A 25,721-nucleotide genomic window follows, 5' to 3' on the forward strand; every position below is an offset into this window, starting at 1 on the left:
ACCATAAACAATTGATATCTTGCCAATTATTTATGTCTACCTTTATTCCCTTAAAATGTTTTGTGGTTATGTTCTTGGAATTCATATGTGTTTTGGTAGGTTGGCTCCAAAGTACTTTATACATTCAAGATATATTTTTATTGTAATTTTTTAATATTTTGTTGCTGGTAATTTTGTTAATAATATACAAAAATTGATGATTTTGCACATGTTTTATTTCATACTACTTTATTGAAGTTATTGTTTTAATTTTAGTTATCTCTACAGAGTTCTCTGAATGTCATATCATTCTGCAAAAAAAAAAAAATTGATTCTTTACCAGTGTTATTTTTTCAATTTCTAACTCTTGTCTTGTTATATCTAAAATTTCTAAACTATTTAAAATTCTAGTGGCAATAGTAGATATAGTAGTAGAAGATCAGGATCTTCTAGTATTCCTCCATTACAACTTTTAGTTTTAGATAAATACTATTTCCCAAATTAAGGAAAGGTCATTTATTCCTATTTTTTTCATTTTTTATAACAAAGATGGATGTTGTATTTCATTAAACACCTACACCTCTTGATAAAATCATGTGATTTGTATTGTTTTATTATTTGGTTTATTATTTTTATAATTAAACCAATCCTACATTCCTGCTATAAATTTCCAACCTGGTCATAGTTTATAATCTTTTTCCTTTTATTCTGTAGTCTCTTTGCAAATATATTTTTCAATATTCATAAAAGATATTGGTCTTTAGGTTTATTTCTCTACTTTATCTCCCCCTGGTTTAGGTATCTGGACTATATTTGTCTCATTGAAAGAGTCTGGTAGGATATTTTCTTTATCTATCTTCACAAACAATTTGTATGATGTTGTCACCGATTGTTCTTTAAATGTTGTATATAATTCCGTTGTCGATTCATCCCCCCCTTTTTTTTATTTTTTCCTCTTTTGAATTCATTTATGGTTTGTGCAACCAATTTTTTCTGAGACTGGGTTCTTTAAATTCTTATGCTTAGGTTTATCTAAGCCTTTTAGGTTTCTCTAAGTCTTTACTCTTTCATTTGCGATCCATTTTATTGGTATTTAATTGGGCAAAATGCTTTTTAATAATATTCTTTATTTCCTCTTAATTGCTGGGAATTCTTTTTCTTCCAAAATATGTATTTTGAGTATTTGGAGTTTTTTTCCCATTTTTAATGATTTTTTTCTTGAATTGTTAGTCTCCAATTATTTTTAATGGTTTTTTGAAGGCTTTTTATTGAATGTAATTTTATTCATTTGTAATTAGTAAGGCATATGTTTAGTATTTCTGTGCTTCTGAATTTACTTATGAGGTTTTTATGCCCTAGTACATGGTGAGTTGTTGTAAAAGGTACCATGTACATCTGAGAGAAGTATATTTTGTTTTTTTGTTTTTTTGTCTTAATGACAATTAATGACAATTGCCAGAGATCTATCATTTTGAACTTTTTTAAAATTATACTCAGGTCCTTAACTTATTTTAAAAAATCTTTTTGTTAGTAGTGTCTAGGTCCCAAAAGACACATTTGGTTTCCTAATTCCTAGGTAGTTTATGATATATCCCACAACAGCAGTGCTACTTGATAATTATACCTCCTTGAGGCAAAACTTGAATTAAGCAAATAGATTACTCAAACTAATTCAAAATAGCCAGTTCTGCATGGTCTTTAAGAGTGGTTATTATTTTTAGAATCAGTTGGAAGTCAAAGATTTAGTCCTTCAGAAAATTCAAAAGACTACACACACATTTATTCTACAAGAGTTTTGAAAGTAGTCTAAAAGACAGCAGCTTTTTTTGGAAAAAAATGGATGACCTTCCTAGGTAATTATTTTGAAGATAGTGACATTCATTTGATTAAGGTCTGATGTGTGCATGTTAAAGAACAAATCAGCCTTATTAACTTATGTATTCACATTGAGAGGACAGGGTAGATATTTCTTGGAGATCTCTTTCATATATGATTATCTAGCCTAGCAATAAAAGAAAAAAATCTGGACTGTTTAAAACCTATGTTCAGTTATGATCGACATTTTTCCCAAATGAGAATAATTTTTATAGTATATAAAATTGTGTGAACCTCTTGTTACAAGCCACTTACTTTTTTTTTCGAAAATAATTTTTTAAAAAGCTGGTTTAACATTATTATGCAGGCAACAGTATTAGTAAATTAGTACTAGTCAGAACTGAAGTAGAGAGCTCTATATAGGAAGACTTGTTTGAACTGTTATAAAGTGAAGTAGACTAGACCAGGATGACCACATATAAAATGATGAATTGTAAATAGGAAGAAAAATTTTAAAAAATGCTTTCTCATTATTGTGATGAAGTTCAGCCATGGTGAAGAGAGGAGGGGGAAAAAAGTATTTTCCTCTTTTTCTTAAAGGCGGAGAGACAAAGGATATAGAATAAACTATCAGGATCTGTTGATCTGTTAATTTTGGTGAGCTGATTTTTCTTATTGTTAGAAGAGATGAATTTCTGGGGTAGGGAAGGAAAGGGACATATCTGGGAATGAAGGTGATATAAAAAGTTCAATAAAACTTTAATAAAATATAGGGCTTTTAATATTCACAAAGGGCTTTCATTATAACATCTCTGTAAGGCAGAGGATGTTCACTTGACCCAGAGAGAGGGAAAAATGTAAGAACCAATGAAAGAACTCAGATTAATTGGACTAATGACTGTTTCCCACCCTACATTAGTCTCACATTTTCCTTTCCTGCCATTTAAAACACATCCTGTGAGAAAATACCTACTAAATAGGTAGCTGCAGTTGTTTTTAATGGATAGTTAACTTGGTTTGGATTTCTTGGTGAAGAAAAAAAGGGAAAGAATGCTTATCCACTCATATGATTGACACAATCAATTTATTAAATAATACTTATTCTTCTGAAAGTGACAAAAATCGGGGTAAAACACTACTTGCAATTTATAAATAACTTGAAAAAATAACATCTGGATTTGCATGGAAATCTGTAAACCTCGGGGAAAATAAAATTTAAAATTGCTTCCACTAGTATTTGGAGGTAAAAGAATGAGAACCAGCTCTCTCACTCATACTATGAAGGATATAACCTAGGGTGAAAAATCCACAGGCAAAAGATAAAAATGAATGTAAATTTTAAACAAGTGGGGTTCGTCTCTTTTCCCCCTCCCCCCAACTATTTTCTTCTACAAAAAGGTTTCTACAAGTACAAATGAGGGGATCATTATAAGTTCCTATTACTTGGTTTTCTTTTTGCCATGTTCTCATTTATTCAAATGCTTCTTTTTATCTTGTAGTAAAGATAATCATCCACTTCTGTTCATAAATACATACCCCTCCCTTAAATAATTGAACACAAAAGCTGGAACAGTAAATTTGACTTCACTTGTGAGATGACTCCAGTCTAATGTTGGTAAAATTAGACCTTTTGCCTAGAGCTCATGTGTATGCCAAACTATCTTCTCCAAGTGAGGAGTCATATACCCTAAGGATTCTTGATGAATGTTTGTTGTGCTATTGAAAGTTTTGAGGTTAGAGTTAGGCTGGATTTTAAGACACTTTTAAATTATTGAAAAGAAATGCAATAAAACAAAGGAGAGAAACACTGAAGCAATGTAATTATCTGGACAGTAAAATGTGGGGAATGAGACTCATTCTTAAGAAAATTAGGAATATGATGGTCAACACTGCTAGTTTTTGAAAGCCATGGGTTCCATCCAAAGAAAAGATGAAACTGTTTTGGGGAGGTTAGTTTTTGTGTACTCATATGCTTAGTCTTCATTTAACTAATAAACTGAAATGTTCAAAATCTCAGGTATACAGGGATGCAGCAATGCCATTCTAGGTGGGAGGAAAATCATCTTATCTATGCTTTAAATGAGTTATTAGAATCTGTTTATAAGGATTTATGTTCTCTGAACAGTTATACAAAAGAAATGATACAGGATCTGAAGGAAGACACTTCTATCAAAACAAGCCCATAGATACACTATCAGGGGTCAGAACAGTAAAAAGGCAACCTGATCCTAGGCACAACAGAAATAGATTACAGTATTAGCCGTCCTGGTGTGACGCCAATTTGGGAGGAAAGTCTATACCCTATGGTGGATGACCAGCAGGGCTCACTCCACATGAGGCTCCTAGAAGAGCAGCTGCCTTGGCTGGGGTTCAGTTGGCAAAATTAGCCTTATTGACCTACTGTAGCTTACATAGACACTTATTTTCCTTATGTGGAGAGAAAGGTTGAAACACTTGAAACCTGGAGATACTCTAAAGATCAAGAACCCATAGACCATGGATTCTTTGTAGAGAAGAGAACAAATGAAGAACCCAGGGGAATCTGGATCTGAAAGCTTGTGGGATGGGACAGGAGGAAGGAGAATAGGCAAAAGGCTTGGGACAATATTCCACTAATGACGAAAAGGTTGACATAAAAAGTACAAATATTAGAGTTCTCTTCTTGATTAGATAAAATATAACTCAATTGTTTCTTGTGCCCCAAACATAGTATCTGTGATGAAATAAAAGTACCACTTCTTTTGGAGAAACATTTATTGTAAGGGTATCAAATTTATGTACCCATATAAATGCCTTTACAGTGTGTAGCACACATACAATTCTTTGCTGGATTTACGCTACAGATCTCAGTGAAGAAGAATCAGTTTATTAAAAACAGACCGCAGTGAAAACGACTTGCTCATAAGAAATTCTGCTGATCTAAAAAGTTTACATATAGGCCAGAAGAGTTAGAACTTTATGAATGCAATCATGTTCATAAAATGGGCCTTCCTGGAATTAACAACAAGTTGTTATTAAAAATTCTGTAAGCAAATAGACTGGATAAAAACTTCTTCAAAGTATCTGTAAGTGAACATAACCGGTGAGCTGAAGAACACTTGACAGATAAAAGATTTAACTTGTGGAGAATTCAGGGAAGTTACCAAATGCAGACAATCACAAAATACAGTAAAATGTACAAGATGGAATCCCCCAAATAAAGGTGTGTAACCTTAGGTAGTTTTACATGCCTGACAAAATCTTATCTGTAGTTAACATTTGTATTAAAAGCCAGAGGAAGCACTCTGAGAATTATATAGCATGGGCAAACCAAATAACATAACTTTATTCTGGCTTGGATTTTCTTTCTTAAGAAAAAGATTAGAGTTTATTCTTACCAAGATACTAACTAACATTTATTTATGCGGTTATTAGAAAAAGCTAAAGCTTGTATTAGTCAGTGATTAAGTTTGCTTATTTTCTATGTTAATTTCAAACAACTACAGATGCTAATCATACTAAGTAAAGCAAGAACTTCAAGTGGGGAGTCTTTTTATTTTCTATAAAAAAGTATAAGCAAGACACACAAAAAAGCATAACAAATAAGGCTTTTGATTATCACAGCACAATTTAATTTTGAAGTCACATTGTAAAGCCCCACTTTATGACTATGTGATTTTTTTCGGTTGGAGGCTTTTACTGCCGACAAATTCTTGTCTCAACAACAAATTCATTGGGAAAATGTCTAATCTTCAGGCAACGTTCAGCAGAACGCTTCTGGAAGCCTATGTGAAAATAAACAAAGTCGAGCATATAATTAGAAAATATAGACATTCAAAGTATTTTCTCTAGAAAAAAAAATTCACCGGAGTAACTCAATATTGATGCAGAGTAGCACTCTTTATATATACACATATATATATAAATTCAAATAATTTGTGATAGCTGGAAGCAAGATACAAGTATTTCCCACTCTATGTTGTATCACAGAAACTTAGAGCTGAAAGGGACCTTAGTTCAACCCACTCATTTTAAAAACAATGTGAAGTAACTTGCCCAAAGTCACGAAACACAGCCAGGAATAGAACCCAATTCTTCTGACTCCTGTTCTTTCCAATACACCACATGACCTTCCCTTAGATCTCTAAGGTCCTTCCAGCTCTAAAAATTCTGATTGTAAACATTCACACCAAACCTCAAGGATATAAAGCCAATTGCAATCTGGGACAATTTCAGTGAGCTCATCTATTTCATTCTTTAAGAAGTATTACAGCCGTCCTCCAAAACCCAAGGAAAAAAAAACTCAGCTAGGAAGAACAGAAAACTCTTTTACTGTGTTCCTTTGATGGCATTTTTCAGCACGTTTAAGGAGCGGAACTAAACTGAAACTGATGAACATCCTTTGACAGTGTTATACTTGAGTATTACACAGGAAAGATTTGAGTCACATGTGGAAAAAAGGAGAAAGATAAGTTTTAGTTAAAGACCAAACTAGAAATTAAACCATTTTCAACCAATGTTGAGTTACATGATTAGATGTCAAAATTAAATTAGGTGTATTTCACCCATTTTTCCTAGCACTTTTCTTCCTATGAAGGAAGGGTACTGCTCATTTGTTGACAAAAGTCATTAAAAGTCATTAAATCCCCCTAGTATGGAGAACTTATTTTGTACTTCAGGACTAAATAGACAATGCCTCGATTAAGAAAAAAAAAAAAAACCAGGGAATAAAAGTAGAATGTTCAAACTGTAGGCCAGTAAGCTCAATGTCAATTCCTGGCAAAATTCTAAAAGATATTAAGAGGATGGTATAAAAGCACTATAAAACTATATAGTGATCATGAAGAACTGGTATAACTTCACCAAGATTAGGCCAATTTAAAGAATCCTAGAGATAACTGTGTCTGAATTTGAGATATCTTGTCCTTGTGGGCATGAAGAAATCTAGGCGACATAAAAGCCAAACCCAGTAAATAGTTATTAATGTCACCTTGAAGGGAGTGGTCTTTAGCAGAGTGCTAGGGAACTGCCTTTGGGTCCATATCGTTTAATACTGTTAATTAATCATTACTTGTTTGAAGATAAAATTAGGTTCAAATAGATGTAGAAAGTACAAAGGGGAAGTTAAGCTTTATTGTAAAAAAAATTTTTCTAACAAAGCTTTATCCCAAAGTAGAATGGGCTGCTTTTGGAGGTAGGGGATTCCTTTCTAATCCAAGTTCTTCAAGCAAATACTGGATTGATCATTTGTTATACTGTAGAGGCAAATTGTGTTCAGATAAAGTTTAGATGAGATGGCCCCTGTCCATTACAATTCCGATTCTGGGCTTTAGGTTGGAGGCACCAAGAGTGATGGGGAAACAATGAAATTTATGTTTGGACCTCAAAGAAGGAATAACAACTTAGAAATAAATGAAGCATGAAACAATGTAAAGCAGCAAGTGATATAGACATACCAGGTGTGAGGAGGAAAAAAGATGACTTGAGGTTAGGAAGGTTAACAAAAATGTCCTAGAGAAAAGGAGATTGGCATTGGGATTTGAACATGATTTCATGCTATGGAGAAAGGGAAGAGACAGAAGGAATATAATTCCGGTCCTGAATTCCAAATGGAAATCTCTTCAATAGGCAAAAGATTACTGATTAAATTACCAAAAAGGAGACTATGTCTAGGGTTGTATCCGAGAATGTAGATATTCTTGGATATTTAAGTAGCAGTTGTTAAATATGGGGGGGGGTATTAGAAGAAGATTGGGGAAGAATGAGTGTTAAAATATGACTTCACTAAATATCTACCCAGTATGGTAAATTTTCCACTCTACTTTGCAATTATACAAATCCTCTTTTTTTTTTTTTTTTTTTTTTTTAGTTAAAACCGCATGCAAATTCAAAAAGCAATAATCAATTAAACTGTTAAATACCTCTGATAAAATTCTGGCGTGTATGTCACATGTATTACCAAGGTAGCTGCAGCTTCTTCTAGAAACAGTTTTTTCTCCCCCTATTTCTCCCCTCTATTCTTCTGTACACAGGAGTTTCTTGATTCTAAGTTGCTAATGATTCTAAGACCACCCACCCACCCACCACATATTCCCACAGAATGCTCTGTAGTCTTCACCGCCACTAGAAACTGAGTCCTTACTTTTCATGCCCAACTGAATGGCCCATGAAACTGCTCTGCAGTGGAACTATTTAAAAATAAAACAAACCGAAAAAGCCTAAACCACACTCAAAAAAGTATTTCCCATAAATAGGAAACCCAATGATTTGGAGGGAGGGGAAGAGCTGCTATTGATGTGGTAGCAATGCTTTCACTTTTTGAGCCTTTAAGCAGACTCCAGTGGTGACTTGTTTCAATTAAGTCACTGTAACTTCTTTATAGAACTATAGGAAAATTGCTACAACAGATCGAGCCCAAATGTGAACGGAGAGAGAAATTTTAGTTAACTTGCCAAAATGTGAATGGTAGAAAAAGGAGGGTTTTGCCACAAAAATAAATACCTACCAGTTATTGGCTCCCGGCGTTGCAGTCTGAAGGTCTTCTTCCCTCCACAAATCTGGTAAATAAAGATGCCCAGATCAGAAACGTCCTCTATTTCTTCAGCAGCTACCAACTCTTCACGAACCAAGTAAGTCTGAGGGAGGTAAGATCCAGTCTAAGAGAAGAAAACAAACAAACAATCAAATTCAAACTGATGAATTCCTAAAGGTACCATCATTTATACTTTGCCCATAATAGAAATCAATAAGCATTATTGCATAAAAAGTCTTAAATAAACCAGGACCCCATTAATAAAAAAAATAGACCAAAAGCTTTATTACATAAAATGTAATGAGCCCATTAATGAAAAATGAGGTCATATCCAAACCACAAATCAAATCATGCCCCTGAAAACGTAACTATATTCTGAAAAACCTTGAATGATATGGATACTTTGATTATATAGTATCACTGCTCTTTGGAGGATTCCCCATAGTTGCAACAATTTCTGTAGCAAAATATTATCAGGACAGGTAGTTCCTGACTTAAGCTGTCCTGTTGTTTCATCCATCTGGCTTGGCTAATACAACTTGGGTTCCTGAGTCCAGAGTGTCATTTCCAGCTGTTATCACCCCAGGATACTTTGTCTTGTATGGGTACAAATACTTAGAAAATAAAGTTATAAATTATAGTTTTAGACGAGAGAATTCAGGTACGTTGGATTAAAGCTATTGTGAACTGACCTGGGTTGCTGGCTGCCATTTATAACCTTGTTCCTAGGGAGAAACTATGGAGGGTTCCAAAAAGACTTAAAAACAAAAGGTCAGGACCACAACCTATTGTTTTTTTGATGCCTTCTGTTTTTACACCAAAGTCATTTCCGATTATATTGTATATCACCCTTTCTACAGGGCCACCTGACCAACTTCCCCTCTCCCCCATTCCTTGTAATAAAGAGAGAGTTAAGCAAAACCAAGGAAGTCACTGTGTCTGTCAGTGTACACAAAATTACACACAGATAGCTCTCCACCTCTCTACCCAAAAAGTCTGTTTCCTCATCAGTTCTCTGAAATGGAGCTACGGGTCACTGTAGTCATACATTACTGCCTCCTTATGGACATCATTCTCCTAGATCTGCATCAGTTCATTTACAAGTCTTCCCAAGTTTCTCTGAATAACTCTATTCATTGCTTTTTACAGTGTGATTTTTTTCATTGCACTTTCTATGATAGTTTGTTCAGGCATTTCTGAAAGGATGGGCACTTTTTTTTTTTGCAACCACAAAGTGCTGCTCTGTAAGTTTTACTAGTAGACAATTAAAAGCTATCCTTAAAAGTGGTTTTATTCTCTTTAAGTAGATGAGCGTGACTCTCTGATAGAACATTTATTTGCTTAGTGAAGCCTTTTATATTGATAGCACAGAAGTAACCTTAAGCCCAAGTGAAGGGAACAGATTCTAAATTAGTGGAGGGTGTCCAAATTAATGAAGTTTTATTCTGTTTTCAATCTGGGCATTCTTTCCTTTGGAATGGGGAGCTGTGTGTTTCTAGATTACAATTTTAATTGTTGCCTTTCACACCTCAAGTTGCGGGTATTGCTTTTTGGAAGCCTCATGAAAGTGCTGCCATAATCTCTCTAAGTTGGCCTAAATTCTGGCCCACTGAATGGTATGTGTCCCAAGAACAAAGTCTGACCATTCAGAGGGAAGTTATGTACTTAGTCTAGAGATGTTTCAGGAATACCTTTTGCTAAAAGCCCCAATCACCAGGTACTGTGCCCCACATTCCATACCCTTTTTGCAGGAGGGCTGGGTTAGCCAAGGGTTGACATATGGGATTAAGTGAGTTAGTCATCTCTTAGAGCCTGAAGGGAGCAAAACAAAGTCTGGCTTCCAATCTTGAGGAGTAGACTTCAACTCTATTTTCCTTCTCAACTGGAAAGCCCTTTATGGGCTGATTCCCTTCCTTCTAAAACCCTAACATGTCCCACCCTCGAGTATTTGGTATCTGCCTTACTGGCTTCTTCCTTCTGAAATTTATGCCATTCGGTAAATATGGGGCCATGACTATGTTATACTTTGAATCATTCAGCACCCCAGATCCTAAGACAAGCATGACTAAACATAGGCTTGAAAGGAGCAGAATTATCCCTAAATGTTGGGGGAATTTAGGGGTGAATGCACTGCTATACATATGTCTGTATTTTATTACTATCAGGCCATTCAAGCTCCTCTTTAAACAGACTGTTCTACCAAAGGGCACAACCATTTAGGGGCAGGGAACAAGAAGGAGCATGTGTATAAATTCTCTGGATTCTGAAGGTGGGAAGAGTTGCAAATGGGGAGGGGGTGGGGTGGAGAAAGGTTCAGATCACAGCCCTAGTACCAGGAAGCAAAAAGGAAAAAAAATCTCAGGCTATGGAAAAGTATGTACTATCTTTAGGGAATCTGTGTCCCTTGAACCAGCCAGAACGTGTGTTACTCCTTTAAGGAGAACAGAGGCAATATGCTTCATGTAATAGTTAAATTGAGGCTTTGTAGCTTTGGAGACTGAAAATAATGTTCCCCTCTGTGACATGCTGATACAATGGAAAGAATACAATGGGAAAGATACCCAACTGGGAGTTGGGAGATCTGTTTTAATTTCAGCTCTGCCACTCACTGGAAGATCTCTTTGCATGGCTTACTTAGTTTTTCTCTAAAACAAGAGCCTTGGAGTACATGATCTCAAAGGTCCTTTCCAGCTGCAATGTTTTATAGTTATTTTTTTAACCTATTATCTAAGTTCAGTAAGGAATCTCTGTTTTGATCCTTCACTTTTAAAGAGGACACTATTTTATAATGGCTGCTGTCCAAAAGAAAGATTTACCAATTGTATGTATGAGGTCTTTTTTTTCTTTGTTAAATTGCTGCCTACCCTCAGAAACCAATTTGTAGTTGCTCTTGATGTTGCTCCTGTTGATGTTTGTTACTCTGCCTCAGGTCTGTGATCTGTATGAATTCTTGTCTCTAAAAGAACCTTGCTCCCATTTCCTGTAAACCCAGCTTGCCTATTTGATGGCTACTGATCAATTGCCAGTCTTTTAAAAGACAAGATGGTCTTTGCAAATTTATTTTCTACTCTTGCATCAGTCAGCTGTTATCTAGTTATGTGTGTATATATATACTCTGAGGGCATAATCTTCAATATTTATTCATTCCTGGGATTAGTCAAGCCATCAATTTCTGTTACTGGTCTTAATCTAGAGAAATGAAAGAGCGAAAAGCAGTAGAATCGATGGAAATAGAGCTTGAGGGTCAAATACTAGGTTCTGTGTTCTGTCATTCCTCGTGGCTACCCTGAGCAGACTAAATAAAAACAGGCTGATTAGGTCACAGCCTCATCCACACCAAAAAAGGCAAGCCAGTGAAACTAGCAGTACCACCTGCTATTGACGGGGCAAAGTCTATATGGCTTGCCTTGGGTTCAACCTTTGAAGCCGATGTTTTGGTCAAAGAAATAATAAATGGGGAAGGCCCTGGAATGAATGGCAAGCAGCAGAAGAGATACTACTCTGATATGTGAAGGCCAGAAGAAATAGCCTAAAGGTTTCAGGGCTGCATCACTGTTTACAAAGGCAAGAAAATCCACCCCCCAACAATAAGCATAGCTATGACTAGATTTGTCCAGAATGTTTTTGGATTAATTACCAAGCACATGGTTTCTCGGAATGGTAATGGACAGTAAAATACACAATACAGTTAAGATGAACTTTATAGCATACCAAATACAGTAAAAGTATTAGGAACATAGACATTTAAGTTATCTTAAATGATTTTTACCAACAAAAACACGAGATGCCATCAGCACACTTGAATCGTGCTACTTACATACCATCTAACTTTAGTTACCCAAGACTAAAGATATGGTTGGTTGTGTCTGTCAAGAGTTATTACAACCTCATCTGATCTATTTCCTCTCCACAACTGAAGCAGTGTCTGTTTGCAGAGGAGAGCCGGTCTCTGTTTTGTTTATGACTGCTATACAAGAACAGTAATTATATAGCCAATTCATGAACTGTTCATTTCTATTGCCAAACATTTTTAAGCCCCTCTGTCTAATGAGAACTGTTAGCATATGAGAAAAGTGCAGAGTCTGGCTCCCTGGTAAGAAAACTTGTGAAATTCAAGCATGTTTTTATTCCCTACGGAATAAAACCAAGGCAGCAGGCCTTAACCAGTTAGCTTTGGCAATAGGCTAAATGAAAACCCAATTCATGAATTAACTGAAGTTTAATCTTCAGGCATTAAGCAGCTCTAAAAATAAAAGCTCTTAACCAATTTCTTTCCATCCATTCTATCATTTGATCCTCATTATGACCCTATGGGATAGATAATAAAAGGACTATTGGCCCAATGTCTACAGATGAGGGAAATGAATCTCAGAGAGCCTAGGACTGCCCAAGGCACAGAGCTGCTTGAGTGGCAGAGGGAGGGATTTCAGAAAATGGGTTTTTGGACCTAAAATTCAGTGGTCTTTCTGTCATCCTGGCGTATTACTCTGTGGTCGAAAGAATTCATGAAATCCTAGATGTCAATGAATCATTTGAGGCTTGAGATTCCATAATCCAAGAACTTTTATGAAAAAAATGGAAGTCCTTTCTGCCTATCATCTTAACATATCTACTAAAAATAGGAGACTTATAGGCTTTCCAGTACAGTGTTTGACCGCTGCTGGGAAAGCATCTTAGGTGGCTCTCACCCAGGTAATAAAATGTCCAAAATATGCTCTGGAGAGCATGTGTGACCATTTCCGATAACACAAATGTATGTTGAAATGAATCAACAATTTAGGAGTGTTGAATCGTAAAGCAAAAAAAAAGAATGTTGGGGTGGTGGAGGTTGTGACAAGGACAAAGGTCAGAGCTTTAGCTTTCCAGGGAAATAGCAAGTTTACCAACACTGACCAATGAAGGGTGGTGACCTGGGGACTTAACAGCTTGATTCCTAGACCTCGTGCTCTGCCATTATTTATGGAATCTTGGGCAAGTCAGTTTATGCTCTCTAGGGTTCTCATTTCACTTCATACATAAGATTAGAGAGTTGTCTCAATGATTTCTAAGAAGGTCCTTCCCAGTTCTGATAATCTGTAATTAAGAAGAGCCTATTTCATATTACTCATGTAGCTCAATGGAATTCTAATGAGAAATACTGTTATAGAGATAATTTTCAAAATGATCTCAAGAAGTCATGTCTCTAATCTAATCTATTTTCTAAGGATCTCTTACCATATTTCCAAATAAAAATGGTGACAAATCAATTTGAAACTATACTTACACCAAAACTTCTATCCAAAAAGTACATACCGAGAGTTTGGCAAAGAGGTCCATAAGATTTCTTGGAGGCATAACAATGGAAGTATTGAGAGGGATTACATAGCAGTTGCCCAGCTGCAGGTCTAGGTAAGCAGTCAGAAGCTATTGAAAAAGTTAGTCATGATCAATATAATGATGCATCAGAGTGCTGACAATGAAATTTCTGTTATTAACTCTAAACAGCTACAACCTAAGTCAACTAAGCTGTGGGTCAAGGTAAAACATTCAAATTGTTGGTGAAACCATGAGAACGTATCTTAATTGACAAGCTCAACTGTTTCTTCCTTGGGATGATTTTGGAAATGTTAAATCAGGGATAATTTCAGGTCACTGGGGCAACATTCTCCCAGTCTCAAGACCTGGAAGCGTCCTTGACTCTTTCCTTTTCTTTATCATCCCCTCCCCTTTGCCCTCAACCCTTCTAGGCATTGTGGATTATATTGATTCCTCCTTTAAATCTTTTTTTTTTTTTGGATTTTTGAAAAACTCCAATATGGAGTCTTCATCTCACCACCTCTCAGCTACAGTGGTGATTTCTGAATCCCCCACCAAAACACTACTCTGATGATTCACTGAGATGTGAAGGTGGTCCATGGATTCTTAAAAGACTACGCTAGCAAAATGCAGCTTCTATCAAAAAGGAAAGGCTTCAAGAAGAGACCCAACAATGTTTGACACCTGAGAATCGGCCGAAAAATATTAAGTTCCAAAGGCTCATTAAAAAGAGAAGGTCGGCCCCCAGGTGATGAATATTGTTTTGGTCACGGCAACCAATGTGTGAGGAATGGAGGAGCTGATATCTGTGTCAGTGGAGAAGCGCCCACGCCAGTGATATAAGTTCTTTTAAAGCAAACAAAGCTGGCTTCCTAACAAGCTTTGTGATTTCCATTCTCTCCTCCTAAGTGTCACCTAGGATATCCTTATCAGTTTAATCTGCCTATGTCACTTTCATGTCATTTTCTTGCTTAAAGACCTACTATGGTTCAAATTCAAACTTTTCTGAGATTCAAGGTGCTTCATCAACTGTCCCATCCTCCCTTGTGCCTCCCTATCAAATACAGACTCAATATACTGCATCTCATACTCCCAAAATTCATTTCTATTTCTGTGATTTTTTTTGCTCACATAATTCTCTCTGCCTGTAGCATCAATTCTGCCAAGCTAAATTCTATAATTCCTTCAGGTACTGGTCAAAACCATAAGTAATATCAGTTGTAAACTAATCTTTCTCTATTTTGAATTATTTCACCAATTTTGGCAGAGATTTTGTAACCGGAGCAAAACCAGTGGACCCTGTATGTGTCCTTGGTTTCTGTTAAAGTTCTCATCTGGCTTTGTAGATGTAAAAATCAGAACTTAAAACCATTTTTAGGAGAAATAGCTTTGTCATTAGCGTGTCACATGGGAGATCACAGGAGCTGTCTAGTGACTATTGGCAAATGTTTTATTTTCATGAAAGGACTTAAGCTAAGATACCTAACAAATAACCTAACAAAACGTTAAGCCCAAATTTATTTATGTGGAATTTAGTCCTGAGCTCACAGTTGGCTGCAAATGAACATTTAGGAGCTGTGAGAAACGAACTACTGTGTGAACTCGATGAAAAGATGTAAATGATTACCAAGGAAACAAAGCAAAAAGCAGCTAGTATCAGAGTAAATGCTGAATATTCAACTTACTCTATCAAAGTCATGAACAATAGCAGCGGGGTCACTATCAGAGAATTTGGGAACAGGTACATCAATGATCGCTATGTTTTCATCTTCCCGGATGTCAGCTTCTTCAGAAACAGGGAGGAAATAGGGCTCTGTTTCACCATCCATGCCATTATCATCATTTTCAAAGTAGCACATTTCTCCACGGAATACTCTGTGCTAAAAATAGAAAAAAAAAACAAAACAAAACCCTCCAACATTTAAAACAGTGAAAACTTAGAATTCCTGTCAATTCACTACATTGTTGTTATCTCTTAGGCCTCATTGAGACAACGGCTTAACATTTGGCACAAATCAATTTTATGGCAGTCAGTTTAAATGGTAATCTTAAATTTCATAATTATGTTATAATGAACCTTTATATTGTGGAGAAATTACAAGTTGCTCCTTTTAGAACTTTATGAAGTTTTGTTTTAGGTGTTATTTGATATAAGTGCTAGTAAAATAAACAAAACAAAAACAATCTTAAACCAGCTAAACTTTAAAAAACTAAAATGACTTTACCCTTGGCATGAAGTATTTATAAATGCAAGCTCCACCAACAATAACTCCTGTTAAAATGAATGCAAGACCCAAGAGGGTCAGCAAGCATCTTCCGGATGAACTGTCATGTGTCAGAATTTCTAGCTCCTGTGAAAATAAAGGAATAAAACAAACTTAGACGCTTCTGTGTAGAAGACTTACCTTTAATACTAAATGATATAAAATTTGTATTAAGTTACTAAATGTAGATATTAGGTTTTTGTGAACACACACACACACAGGCCTGAAATTGAACTTAAAAGTGCCATATTTAACCATCTACAATTTATATCTGCCTAGTTAATAAAAAAGCCCATAGAATTTCACCAGTCTCCAAATAGTGACGGGGGAAAAATCATTCAAGAAAGCACCCAGGCATTTTAAGAGTCTTTTGGAGAAGGAAAGAATCTATTGCATTCATAGTGTTGCTGCCATATTGAACACTTCATAAAATCTGCCCCAAGTCTGCGTAAACTGTTTTATGAGGAGAGACAGATGGGGCCAGCAAAGCTGACAGTAGAAACTTTTGTATTGAATAGATATTTTTGATGTTCCTAGTGGTTCTCCAATCAGTGTTGCTTCTCTAGCCTTTTCTAGTTATTCCCAAGCTCGTCGTCATTGAGAAAATGTGTACGCATTCCTAGCACAAGGATTTATCTTTTTCAGTTCTTATCAGCGCCTTCTCTTAAATAGTCGTATCCATACATCTGCTAGGATTTAAGCCTTCGGACATACTTTTACTTGACAAGAAGCTGCCGAGAGGAATAATTCTTGCCACTACCTACTCTGAAGAGATGCAATGAGATCCTTTTAGGTTAGCATCAGCAAAGTGCTCGAGTTCTTCAAACAAAGGGAGTGAGTTATTTTTCATAAAGCTCTTTGCAACTACTTGTTTGTACATAAAAGGGTCTCGGGGAGCAGGCTACTGTGATATAAGCCATGGATTGACTTTGGGGGTTCTGGTGGCTGGCTTCTTGTCCTAAAGTGCCATGCCTTAGATATAAGCCATTCTTTTGTTCTGAGGTTATTTAGCACTTTCCTTCCCAGGGCACTCTGATGTTTTCCCCCCAAGCTTCTCTCTTAAGTCATCTGACTGGTCAGAGAATCAGAGAATTGTTCTTTGCGTCAAGAGAGACCCTTAAAGGTAATCTAATCTAGCCCCCTTTCTTTTGGAAGGAGGAACCTGAGGTACAGATACATAATGTCTGGCCCCAAATCCCACAGCTAATTGAATGACAGAGCTGGAACCCAAACCCATGGCTCCTAATTGCAAAGGCCAATTCTCTCTTCTTCTTTTCATGCTACATTCTCCTGCTTAGAAGCCTTCGGTAGCTTTTTAAGCTGGTATTTGAGAAACCTCTTTCAGTCTTGCCCAACATACTTTTTCAGCATGAAACCAGAATGGTGAAATTCAGTGACGCTAAAACACACCTTGTGTCTATGCTTTTTTCTATAGAAGCTGCTTCTGAGGGGAATGTACTCCCCACTTCTCCTGAACTGCATCAGTCCTTTCTTTTTTCAGATTCAATACAGATTTCCACTCCTTCCCTGCCTATCCCAACCCTAAAGAAGCTGCTCTCCTCTGAGTTCCTGCAGCAGATACTGTCTAGGCAGTCCATTTGACAATTAAGCATCTCCCAACTTTTGAGTCCTATGTATTAATTACTGAAATCCTTTGTTATCTAACTTCTTGAACATTTATAGAACCTCAAAGGCCATCTGGTCCAGTCTGTCCATGACAGACTCCAGATTTCCCCTTATAAAATCATCAAGAGGCCACTTGGTCTTTTCTTGAAAATGTCTAGTAAAAGGGAGCCAGCAACTGCCCAAGGCAGCCCCTTCTATTAAAGAATAACTCAAATGATCAGAAAATTCTTCCTTGTTCAAGTCTAAATCTGCCTGTGTCCGGTGTTCACCCATCAAGACAAGTTTGGTCCTCTGATACTGAGCCAAACAAGTCTAACCTCTCTTTCCATGTTCAACCAGTTATGAACACACCTAATTAATTATTATCTAGTCTCCACTACTCCACTCTGTCCTCAAAAATAGCATGAAAAACTGTGTCAAATGTTTTGCTAAGGTAAACAAACAAATCAAATCGATGTAAGCCCCATATACGTTTACGTGTAGATACAGCTATACACACATAACGCCTTCCTGTAATCTGATCTAATAACTATGTCAAAAAACCGAAAGCTTGGTCTGGCATACCATGGTGGTCTCAAGTGGGCCTTTTGTGTTTAGCACTTTGTTTTCTAGATATTCCTTCACTATCTCCTTAATGCCTTCTCAAATTCTGTCAAGAATCAAAGTCAAATTGTTGGAGTTTGCACACCCTACTCTTCTTTTTTATTGAAAAATCAGAAGATTTTTCCCTTCTCCTCTTCTCCTCCTTCCAAGATCTTTGAAAAAATGTTGAGATACATTAGCAATCACATTCACTAGTCCTGTCAGTATTGGTGGTGGTTGTACATCGGGTTACCTGCTCTGATTACTTTGGGTTTGATAGGCTCACAGACTTAGAGCTGGCAAGAGCCTTCCTGAGAAGTCACCTAGTCTAACACCCTCATTTTACTGCTCTGCAATTACCTTACCCGACGGTACCCCAAGAGGTAGTGCTTGTCAAAGTTGGCAGCACGATGTAGTGGCTAAAGTGCTAAACCTATAGTCAGGGAGCTCTAAGTTCAAATCCCACCCCAAATATTAGCTGTGTGCCATTTGGCAGGTCACTTACCTTCTCTGGGTCTCAGTTCCTCATCTATAAAATGAGGTAATTGGATTAGATGGCCTCTGAAATTCCTCCCAGCCCTAAATCTATGATTCTGTGACACTGCTTCTTTAGTGATTTTCTAGCCCAATAAAATATAGGTTCCTTGAGTGTAAAGTTCACCTCATCTATTTTTGGAGGGGGGAGGGGGGCGGATGGAAGATGGGAACTCTGTCTAGCCCAGTAGTAGCTATTTAATCACTGTTTGATGAAGTGAATTGCTCTTAATGGAAAATCAAACTTTTCTTGGCCCTCATGAGAAAATACTCATCCTTTAGTCTATTTGTTGATTTTCCTTCAAGAGTTGTTTCTTAACTATTAAGCTTTTGCGATGCTAGAGATCACTTTACAGATAAAAAATCTGAAGGTAGCCAGATTAGCTTTACCAGTAGGAATCTCTCCCTTAAGGATAGGAAGGAATTCTTATTTGTCCTAAATCCTCAGAAAAAGGAAAAGAGAATATAAGTTATATTGATACTTGTTTAAGTAAAAGTTTTATCCTTCTCCCTTTCTTCCATTCCCTTCCCCATACCATGACAGGACATTTTTCTTTTTCTTTTTGTTGGAAATTATCTATGTATCTTTCAGAGAGTCTCAAGAGTGTTCACAGTCACAGAAGTTACCGATACAAGGACATACGACTGCTAATTTATTTTGCCGACTGTGATGGTGAGAAACGCATTTCAAGTCTGGAAGAGTTCTCTTTTTTCAGTCTGAATATTTAAGATGGCCAGTTATAAAACTAATTGTATAAAGTGACTTTTATATTTCAGTGAAATCAATCATTTTCTTAGGAATTACTCTCAAAGGTCCATAGCAACTGAGTAACTGATTAACTGAGAGCAACCTCCCAGGGCAGAGGACCTGGAGGCCCTCACTGCCCATTCTGTATGTCACAATATGACCATAGCAGCATGATGACATGAAGATAGAAGTAAGAAGTCAGCAAATCTAGCTACTGGTAATCGGTGAGTAAATCATTCAAGCTGTTAAGTCAATAGATGCATCTGAAAGATTTCTTTCATTTAGGTACTTGCCATGACAAGATAACATCTGTAAGAGGTACCTACCTTGACAACTTTATGAAAATAAGTCTGAGGGATTATAGGGGTGGAGGGGATGAGGAGTGAGCCGGCACATATCAAATGTTTTACCCTCTGACGAAGGGTAAACAATAAGTTTTTCTTTCTAGAAAGTCCAAGGAATTGGGATTTTTATGTTCATGGCTAAAAGACATTTATTTAATAGACTCTGCTATCTTGAATAATTACTTATCCAACTTAAACAGTTATATTTAAAATCAAAATTCAGCTATATAAATCCTAATAAAGCAAGTATTGTGGATCGAGATTTAGAATCACAACCAACCCAGGTCCTTAGAGATCTTCTAGTCCCCCGTACCCCCCCCCCCCGGCCACACACACATAATTTTATAGCAAAGGATGGTTTTAGAGAAAGATTCTCTGAGGGCCAGGAAAGATGAGTGACTGGTCTAAGATAACATAATAAGTCAGGAAACTGTTAACTGTCAAGGAAACCTTCCTTTATTGTTCCTGAAAAAAAACAAAACCAAATTTCCCTTCACTTTCAGTTTTCCTTCTAATAATTCAAAGTTTATTACTAAACATATTCTAGATCTCTACTGTTTTTTTCTCAGTTCCTCCCTGGGCTTCTGCAACCCAGGAATCATGATTTTTGCCTACATTTCAATCTGTTGAGCTTTGGGCTGCCTGGCTGCTATTTTATCTCAGAACTGTTTTTACAAGTCACAACCTCTGGACTGTTTTATAATAGTTGTATTGAAAGCTGTTCAGAGGTTGAATATATCACTATATATGTTGCCAGGTATTAAGTCAGTCGTGTCCCAAAGAGGCCAGGTCAGAATCCCTCAGGAGATTATTGTACACCTGATATAGAAACAGTCACTGTACAAAGGGTTACTTCTGTTTGTTTCTCATTGTTCTCCTACAGGACTAGGAGAGTTACGTGTATATTCGGCTAAGCCAAATACAAGTCAGAGCTTTCAGGGAGTAGGAAAAATTTAAGAGGATTGCTGGGTGGCTATATTTAACTATATAGTTATTTATTGATATATTTTAGTATATAACTATATTTAACCAGTCCCATTAGGCCTCCCAAGATCTGGCCAAGTTTCACTCATAGTAAATTTGGTCACAGTTAGATGTTGGAGCTGTAGTTTAATCAAAAAACTTCCAAACCTGCAGGAAGATGTTCTTAAAAACATTTTAGAATGTTTTCAGGAACTTGTGCTGGTTTCAGTGAAGTCCACATATAATGCTAGCCCTGGCGGGTTGTGGATGAGAATTCTGTAGGGAGCATCTAAACATTTCAGAGGACCTGCTCTTAGCAAGCGTCCAGTTCACATCTCTAACCCAAGTTACTGAATTATGGAAGTTAGAATTTACAAGGACCTGTGAATACAACAGTTTTGAGACACACACACACACACACACACACACACACACACAGAGGGAGAGTCAGAGAGAGGGGGAGAGACAGAGGGAGAGAGAGAACACCTACTCAAGTAAAACAAAGTTTTAACTAAGAACAGAAGAGTATGTTTTTTTTGGAAATTAGGTACCCTTTAAGTGTTTACAGGAAAAACAAAGTAGAATAATAATACCTTAAGATTTGGGGGAAATCCTCTGACTGAAAACTGAAAATGAGCCCTGTTTTTGGACCTGAGTTGGGGATTGAAGGATGGCTATTGGGGAAGGGGAGCGGAGAAACTCAAGTTCCTTTCTGCGGAAGAAGAGTGTTTTCTTTTAGAAACGCCACAAGGAAAACATGCAAGGCTCCCCGCAGGAAGAAGGAACAGTAAACACCCCAAATTTATATCAAGACAAACTTTTAACTCTAACAGCTCCTCGACTGGATGGTCTGAGAGCCTCTCCTCAGGGAGGGGATTCTTTCTGTATGGAAGAGAAAAAGACTCACAAACTCTTCAAAGTCAAAGGTGTCCAGGATGCCCCTCAAGTTCCCCAGCCCGCCCAGTGTCGCACCTGGGGAGCAGGATCAGAGAGTCTGAAGTCTCTCAAGGGCAGAGAGGCCAGCTAGCATCTTCCCCACATCCATCCCTGCCCAGCTGGGCCCCTTGCCCCTCCATCCCTCTACCCTCTTACCTCCCTCCTCTCCCCCCCCCACCTGGGTCCAAGAGCTCAAAGCATCCCCGGGGCCCTGCGGGGGGAGGGGGCGATGGTGTCGGGTCCCTACCCAGGGTCTCTCCCGTCTCACTTCCCCATCCCTGCGGAGTTGGAGGGGGGGTGCAAAGGCAGGAGCTAGCGAGTGCCCGTGCCCATGCCCGCCAGGCGGGGTGGGGGGAGCTCTGAGGAAGTCTCCATTTTGTCCTTCGACAAGTGCCCCTTTTCAGCCCCGGTCCGCCCCACGCCCCCCACTGGTTTCCCGTCGGCCTTACCCTCTCGGCCACCAGGGCCTCGACGTCCTTCTTGGGGCCCGGCTTCTGCACGAAGGGCGTATTGAAGGAGATTTTCACCATGATGAATCTTCCGCCTTTGGCAGCAGCGGAGGCGACGGCAGCGGCGGCGACGAAGGCACGGCTCTGCGACCGGGAACGCGGATCTGCGAGGGACTGGCGGGTGGGCAGAGGCGGCAGCAAGGCGAGTGAGGACTGAGAGGAGTAGACAGGACGGGAAGAGGACGACGGGGCGGGAGAGGACAGGAGAGGGGTGCTCGCAGCTCCGAGCCAACCTCCGCAAGTGGCTGGCTCCCGCCTCCACCTAGAGAGATGTAGTTAAGGCCGGCCCGCTGCCGGGTGCGAAATGGGGCGGGGTGGGGCGGGGCCTGCACGCAGGGGTGGGCCTGGCTCGCCCCGCCCCCTCCCGGCAGGCAGGCAGGCAGGCCGGCCGGTGAGCCAGCCGGAGGGGAGGCAGTGCAGCATCCGTCGGTGCGGCCGCCGTCGTTCAGTCCATCCTGGCGGCAATCGCCTCCGAACCGCCTCCGCCTTCCGCTCGCCCGCCCCCTGCACCCCGCAGCTCAGGGCCAAGTGCGAAGAAAGCGCCATGTAGCCTTCCGCGCCTGGCCCGGCCCGGCCTGGCCTGGAGTCTTCAGCCCTCAAGTCTTCTGCGCTGGCCCCCAGCGGCTTGCGACGTGAGTTGTGAGCTTCACACACACCCACGCGCATACACACACACACATCACACACGCGCGCGTACCCGCACACATTCGCCTGGACCCCCCTACTCCACTCCCACTCCCCAAATGTCATCCAAATGTCCACTGTGGCTTCGAGCCATCCTGCAATGAAAGGGGACGTCTAGCAGCTCTCTAGGGCTCCCCCTCTGCCTCTCTCTCTCTCTCCCCCACACTCGAAGAATCCCAAACCCCAGCCTCTGGGTCCCCCCTTTCCCCCTCCCCTCCTGTAACTGCTGAGCCCTTGGCTCCCACGGGGGCTGGGTGGCAGGGATATGTGTGTGGCTGTGGCTGTGTGCTGCGGGGGAGGGAGGCTATGTATTGGAGTGGGATGGATGCAAAGCAGTTGGAAGAACTGGGAGAGAGGGGGGGGGAAGGAAGGCAAGGAGAAAAACAGGGAAGGAAGGAAAAGCACAAGTCTAAGACGAGGCGCTAAATTGAAAATTCTTTATAGTCACTCTACTCAAGGACCTCACTTAGCTTAAAAATCCAGGGGGAACGTAATTTTCCAGACCAAAAGCGGAGACCTACTTAAACCGTGAAGGATAAATCGCTCGGTTAGTCTTGTTTAAAGTAAAGCGAGCCTTCGTTTTTTTCCCCCCAAAATATGAGGAGTATCCCCCCCCCACCAAAAAAAAATCTGGTTTTCTATGGTCTCTCTATCTCTGTCGCACATGTACAGCATTCAGTTACGTGAGGTTTGCCCTGTTTAGGATGTGCTAGTATGTGGGGGTTATAAATAGCCCTACTACCTAAGACAAGAGAGGGCCTGTTTAAAACCTAAAAACCAAGTCTGTGCCCCAAACACCCAGCCAGCTATAAGCCAAAGAAGCTTTAATATGCTAAGAATCTAAACCCCACTCTATCCAAGTTTAAAATAATACCCGATTCATTTATCGCTGGGACATTCCCACCAGAATGTGTACACCAGTTATTTCCCCTTCGGTCTGGGAGGCTGGTAACTATGGGCCCAGGTTTTTCTAGGGTGGTCAGACTCTAAGAACCCTGATCTAAAAGAGGAGGGACCTGGTGCATCACGGGCAGCATTTGCCTGGGTTTCTAGGGACCTTGAAGAGTGGCCTACTATGGTGCTCAATCAGAGCCTAACATTAATACGGACAAAGTGTGAGTTTTGGTTAATCAGTCATTTCCAAATGTCCTTTTTGTACCCCAAAAGCAATTTCCCGTGTAAGGGACCTCTACCCTGTCAGTAGTCCTAAAGCAGCCTGCTCAGATTGCAGTGAACTGGTTTAGAACTACTTTTGAAAAGCCTCTGACTTCAGTACTAAAAAAGTCACACGACCCACCTGTGAAATACTGCAGGCTATAATCATAGACCATATTACTCCAGAGCTTTGCAACGTCCTTAGTCAGCAGATTACATAGAGCGGCACCCTGTCTATTTCTGGGTACAATTTGGAGTGGGGTTTTGATCTTTATAGAAACCATCTTAACTATTTCCCTACATGCTTAACCAGAGCTTAAAATCAGATCTATAGCTGCTGACCAAAGTCAGTAGAAGCAGCCGTCACTTTGTATAACAGCTCCTTGTTCCGAGACTCCAGTTAAGCTTCTCTCAGGAAGCTATAAGAAAATGAGCAAAGGAGCAATCGCTTTTTTCTTAACTTGGCAGAAGAATACAGTGGAAAGAGCTGGATGTGGAGACAACAGAGCCCAACCTGGGTTCAAATCCCAGGTTTTTCAGAATTGCTGCCTGTGACGACAAGGTAAGTAATTTCACCTAAGTGAACCCCCCTTTTTTCATCTGTAAAATGTAGATTATAACAATTTATCTACCTACTTCACAGGGTTGTTGTGAGGAAAGCGCTTTTTAAACTAGAACTGTGAACTTAACTGTAGAGAAATGTCCATTTTTATTATTGTTAGGTATAAAAATCCATTTCATCCTTTGGGTGGATTAATGAAGTGACCATGCATGTATGGGCTCAAGGTTTCCAAGCAGTGGCACCCCACCCTCCATTCCTCTTTAGTTCATTATATATATGTATATATATATATATAAAAGAATTTGAATGAGGCCAAATTGTTTCTTATTTGGAGAGACAAATCTAAGGAGACTGTCCTCCAAAGTATAATCTTGCTGGAATTCTGATTTCATCTAAGCCTAGCCTTAGTGATTTTTTTTTTTTTTTTTTTTTTGCTGCTTTCTTGACACAATCTCAGATTTATCCGATCAGCCTTTTTTTTTTTTTTTTTTTTTTTTTTTTTTTTGGCATACTTGTTCCAGCCTTCAGATATATACACGAGAGTCTCAAGTATAGCCAGGAAACCTTCTGAGAATTCTTTCATATGCCTGTGTGGGGGTAGCCGTAGTCTACCAGAATGTAGTTCAGAATAATATTAAATGTTTTGTTTTTTGGTTTGGATTTTTTAAAGTGACTTTTAGAGCAACCTTCTGGGGAAAGCGATATATAAGGGTATTTTTATTTTTTAATCAACTATTGCTGAATTGAATATTCTTCTATCCATGTGTTCTGCTTTTCTAGTGAATCAAACTCTTCATTTCCCACTGTGGTCGAGAACAGGTCATGCCAGACTAACCTCATTTCCTTTTTTGACAGGGTTATTAGACTGGTTGATAAGAGGAATGCTGTAAATTTCTTATAACTAGTTTTTAACTAAGCCTTTGACAAAGACTGCTGTTATCAATGTATACAAAATGTGGAGATGTGGGCTAGATAATGCTGCGCTTAGGTGTGATCACTGGTTAAATAATCAGATTAAAGTGTAGTTATTTATGGATCTTGTCAACTTATAGGACCAATGTCTTTCTCCTTTTTTGTGTCATGAATCTGTTTGGCAGTCCTGTAAAGCCAGTTGGCCCCTTCTTAGACCTTTTCAGAATTGTGTTTTTAAATTCATTAAATAAAATATGTAGGATTAAAATCGAAACCAATTATATTGGAATATAACTATTTAA

The 25,721-nt window shown here is 38.7% G+C and overlaps 1 protein-coding gene across 2 annotated transcripts; it reads right to left on the reverse strand.

Moving 5' to 3' along the window:
• Positions 1–4,530: 4,530 nt before the first annotated feature.
• Positions 4,531–22,409, reverse strand: ITM2A (integral membrane protein 2A). 2 transcript variants are annotated; one of them, XM_051967952.1, is made up of 6 exons: positions 22,047–22,401; positions 15,826–15,951; positions 15,286–15,480; positions 13,598–13,708; positions 8,279–8,429; positions 4,531–5,558 (listed from the first exon to the last, which is right to left on the reverse strand). In XM_051967952.1, exons 1-6 carry the CDS (start codon positions 22,125–22,127, stop codon positions 5,470–5,472), a joined length of 753 nt encoding a protein of 250 aa, XP_051823912.1. In that variant the 5' UTR covers positions 22,128–22,401; the 3' UTR covers positions 4,531–5,469. The 2 variants fall into 2 exon arrangements, with proteins under 2 accessions (XP_051823912.1, XP_051823913.1); XM_051967953.1 differs by lacking the exon at positions 13,598–13,708 and having other exon boundaries at positions 22,047–22,409.
• Between the last annotated feature and the right edge of the window lie 3,312 nt (positions 22,410–25,721).

Source organism: Antechinus flavipes, chromosome X (genome assembly GCF_016432865.1).
Source record: "Antechinus flavipes isolate AdamAnt ecotype Samford, QLD, Australia chromosome X, AdamAnt_v2, whole genome shotgun sequence".
NCBI lineage: Eukaryota > Metazoa > Chordata > Mammalia > Dasyuromorphia > Dasyuridae > Antechinus > Antechinus flavipes.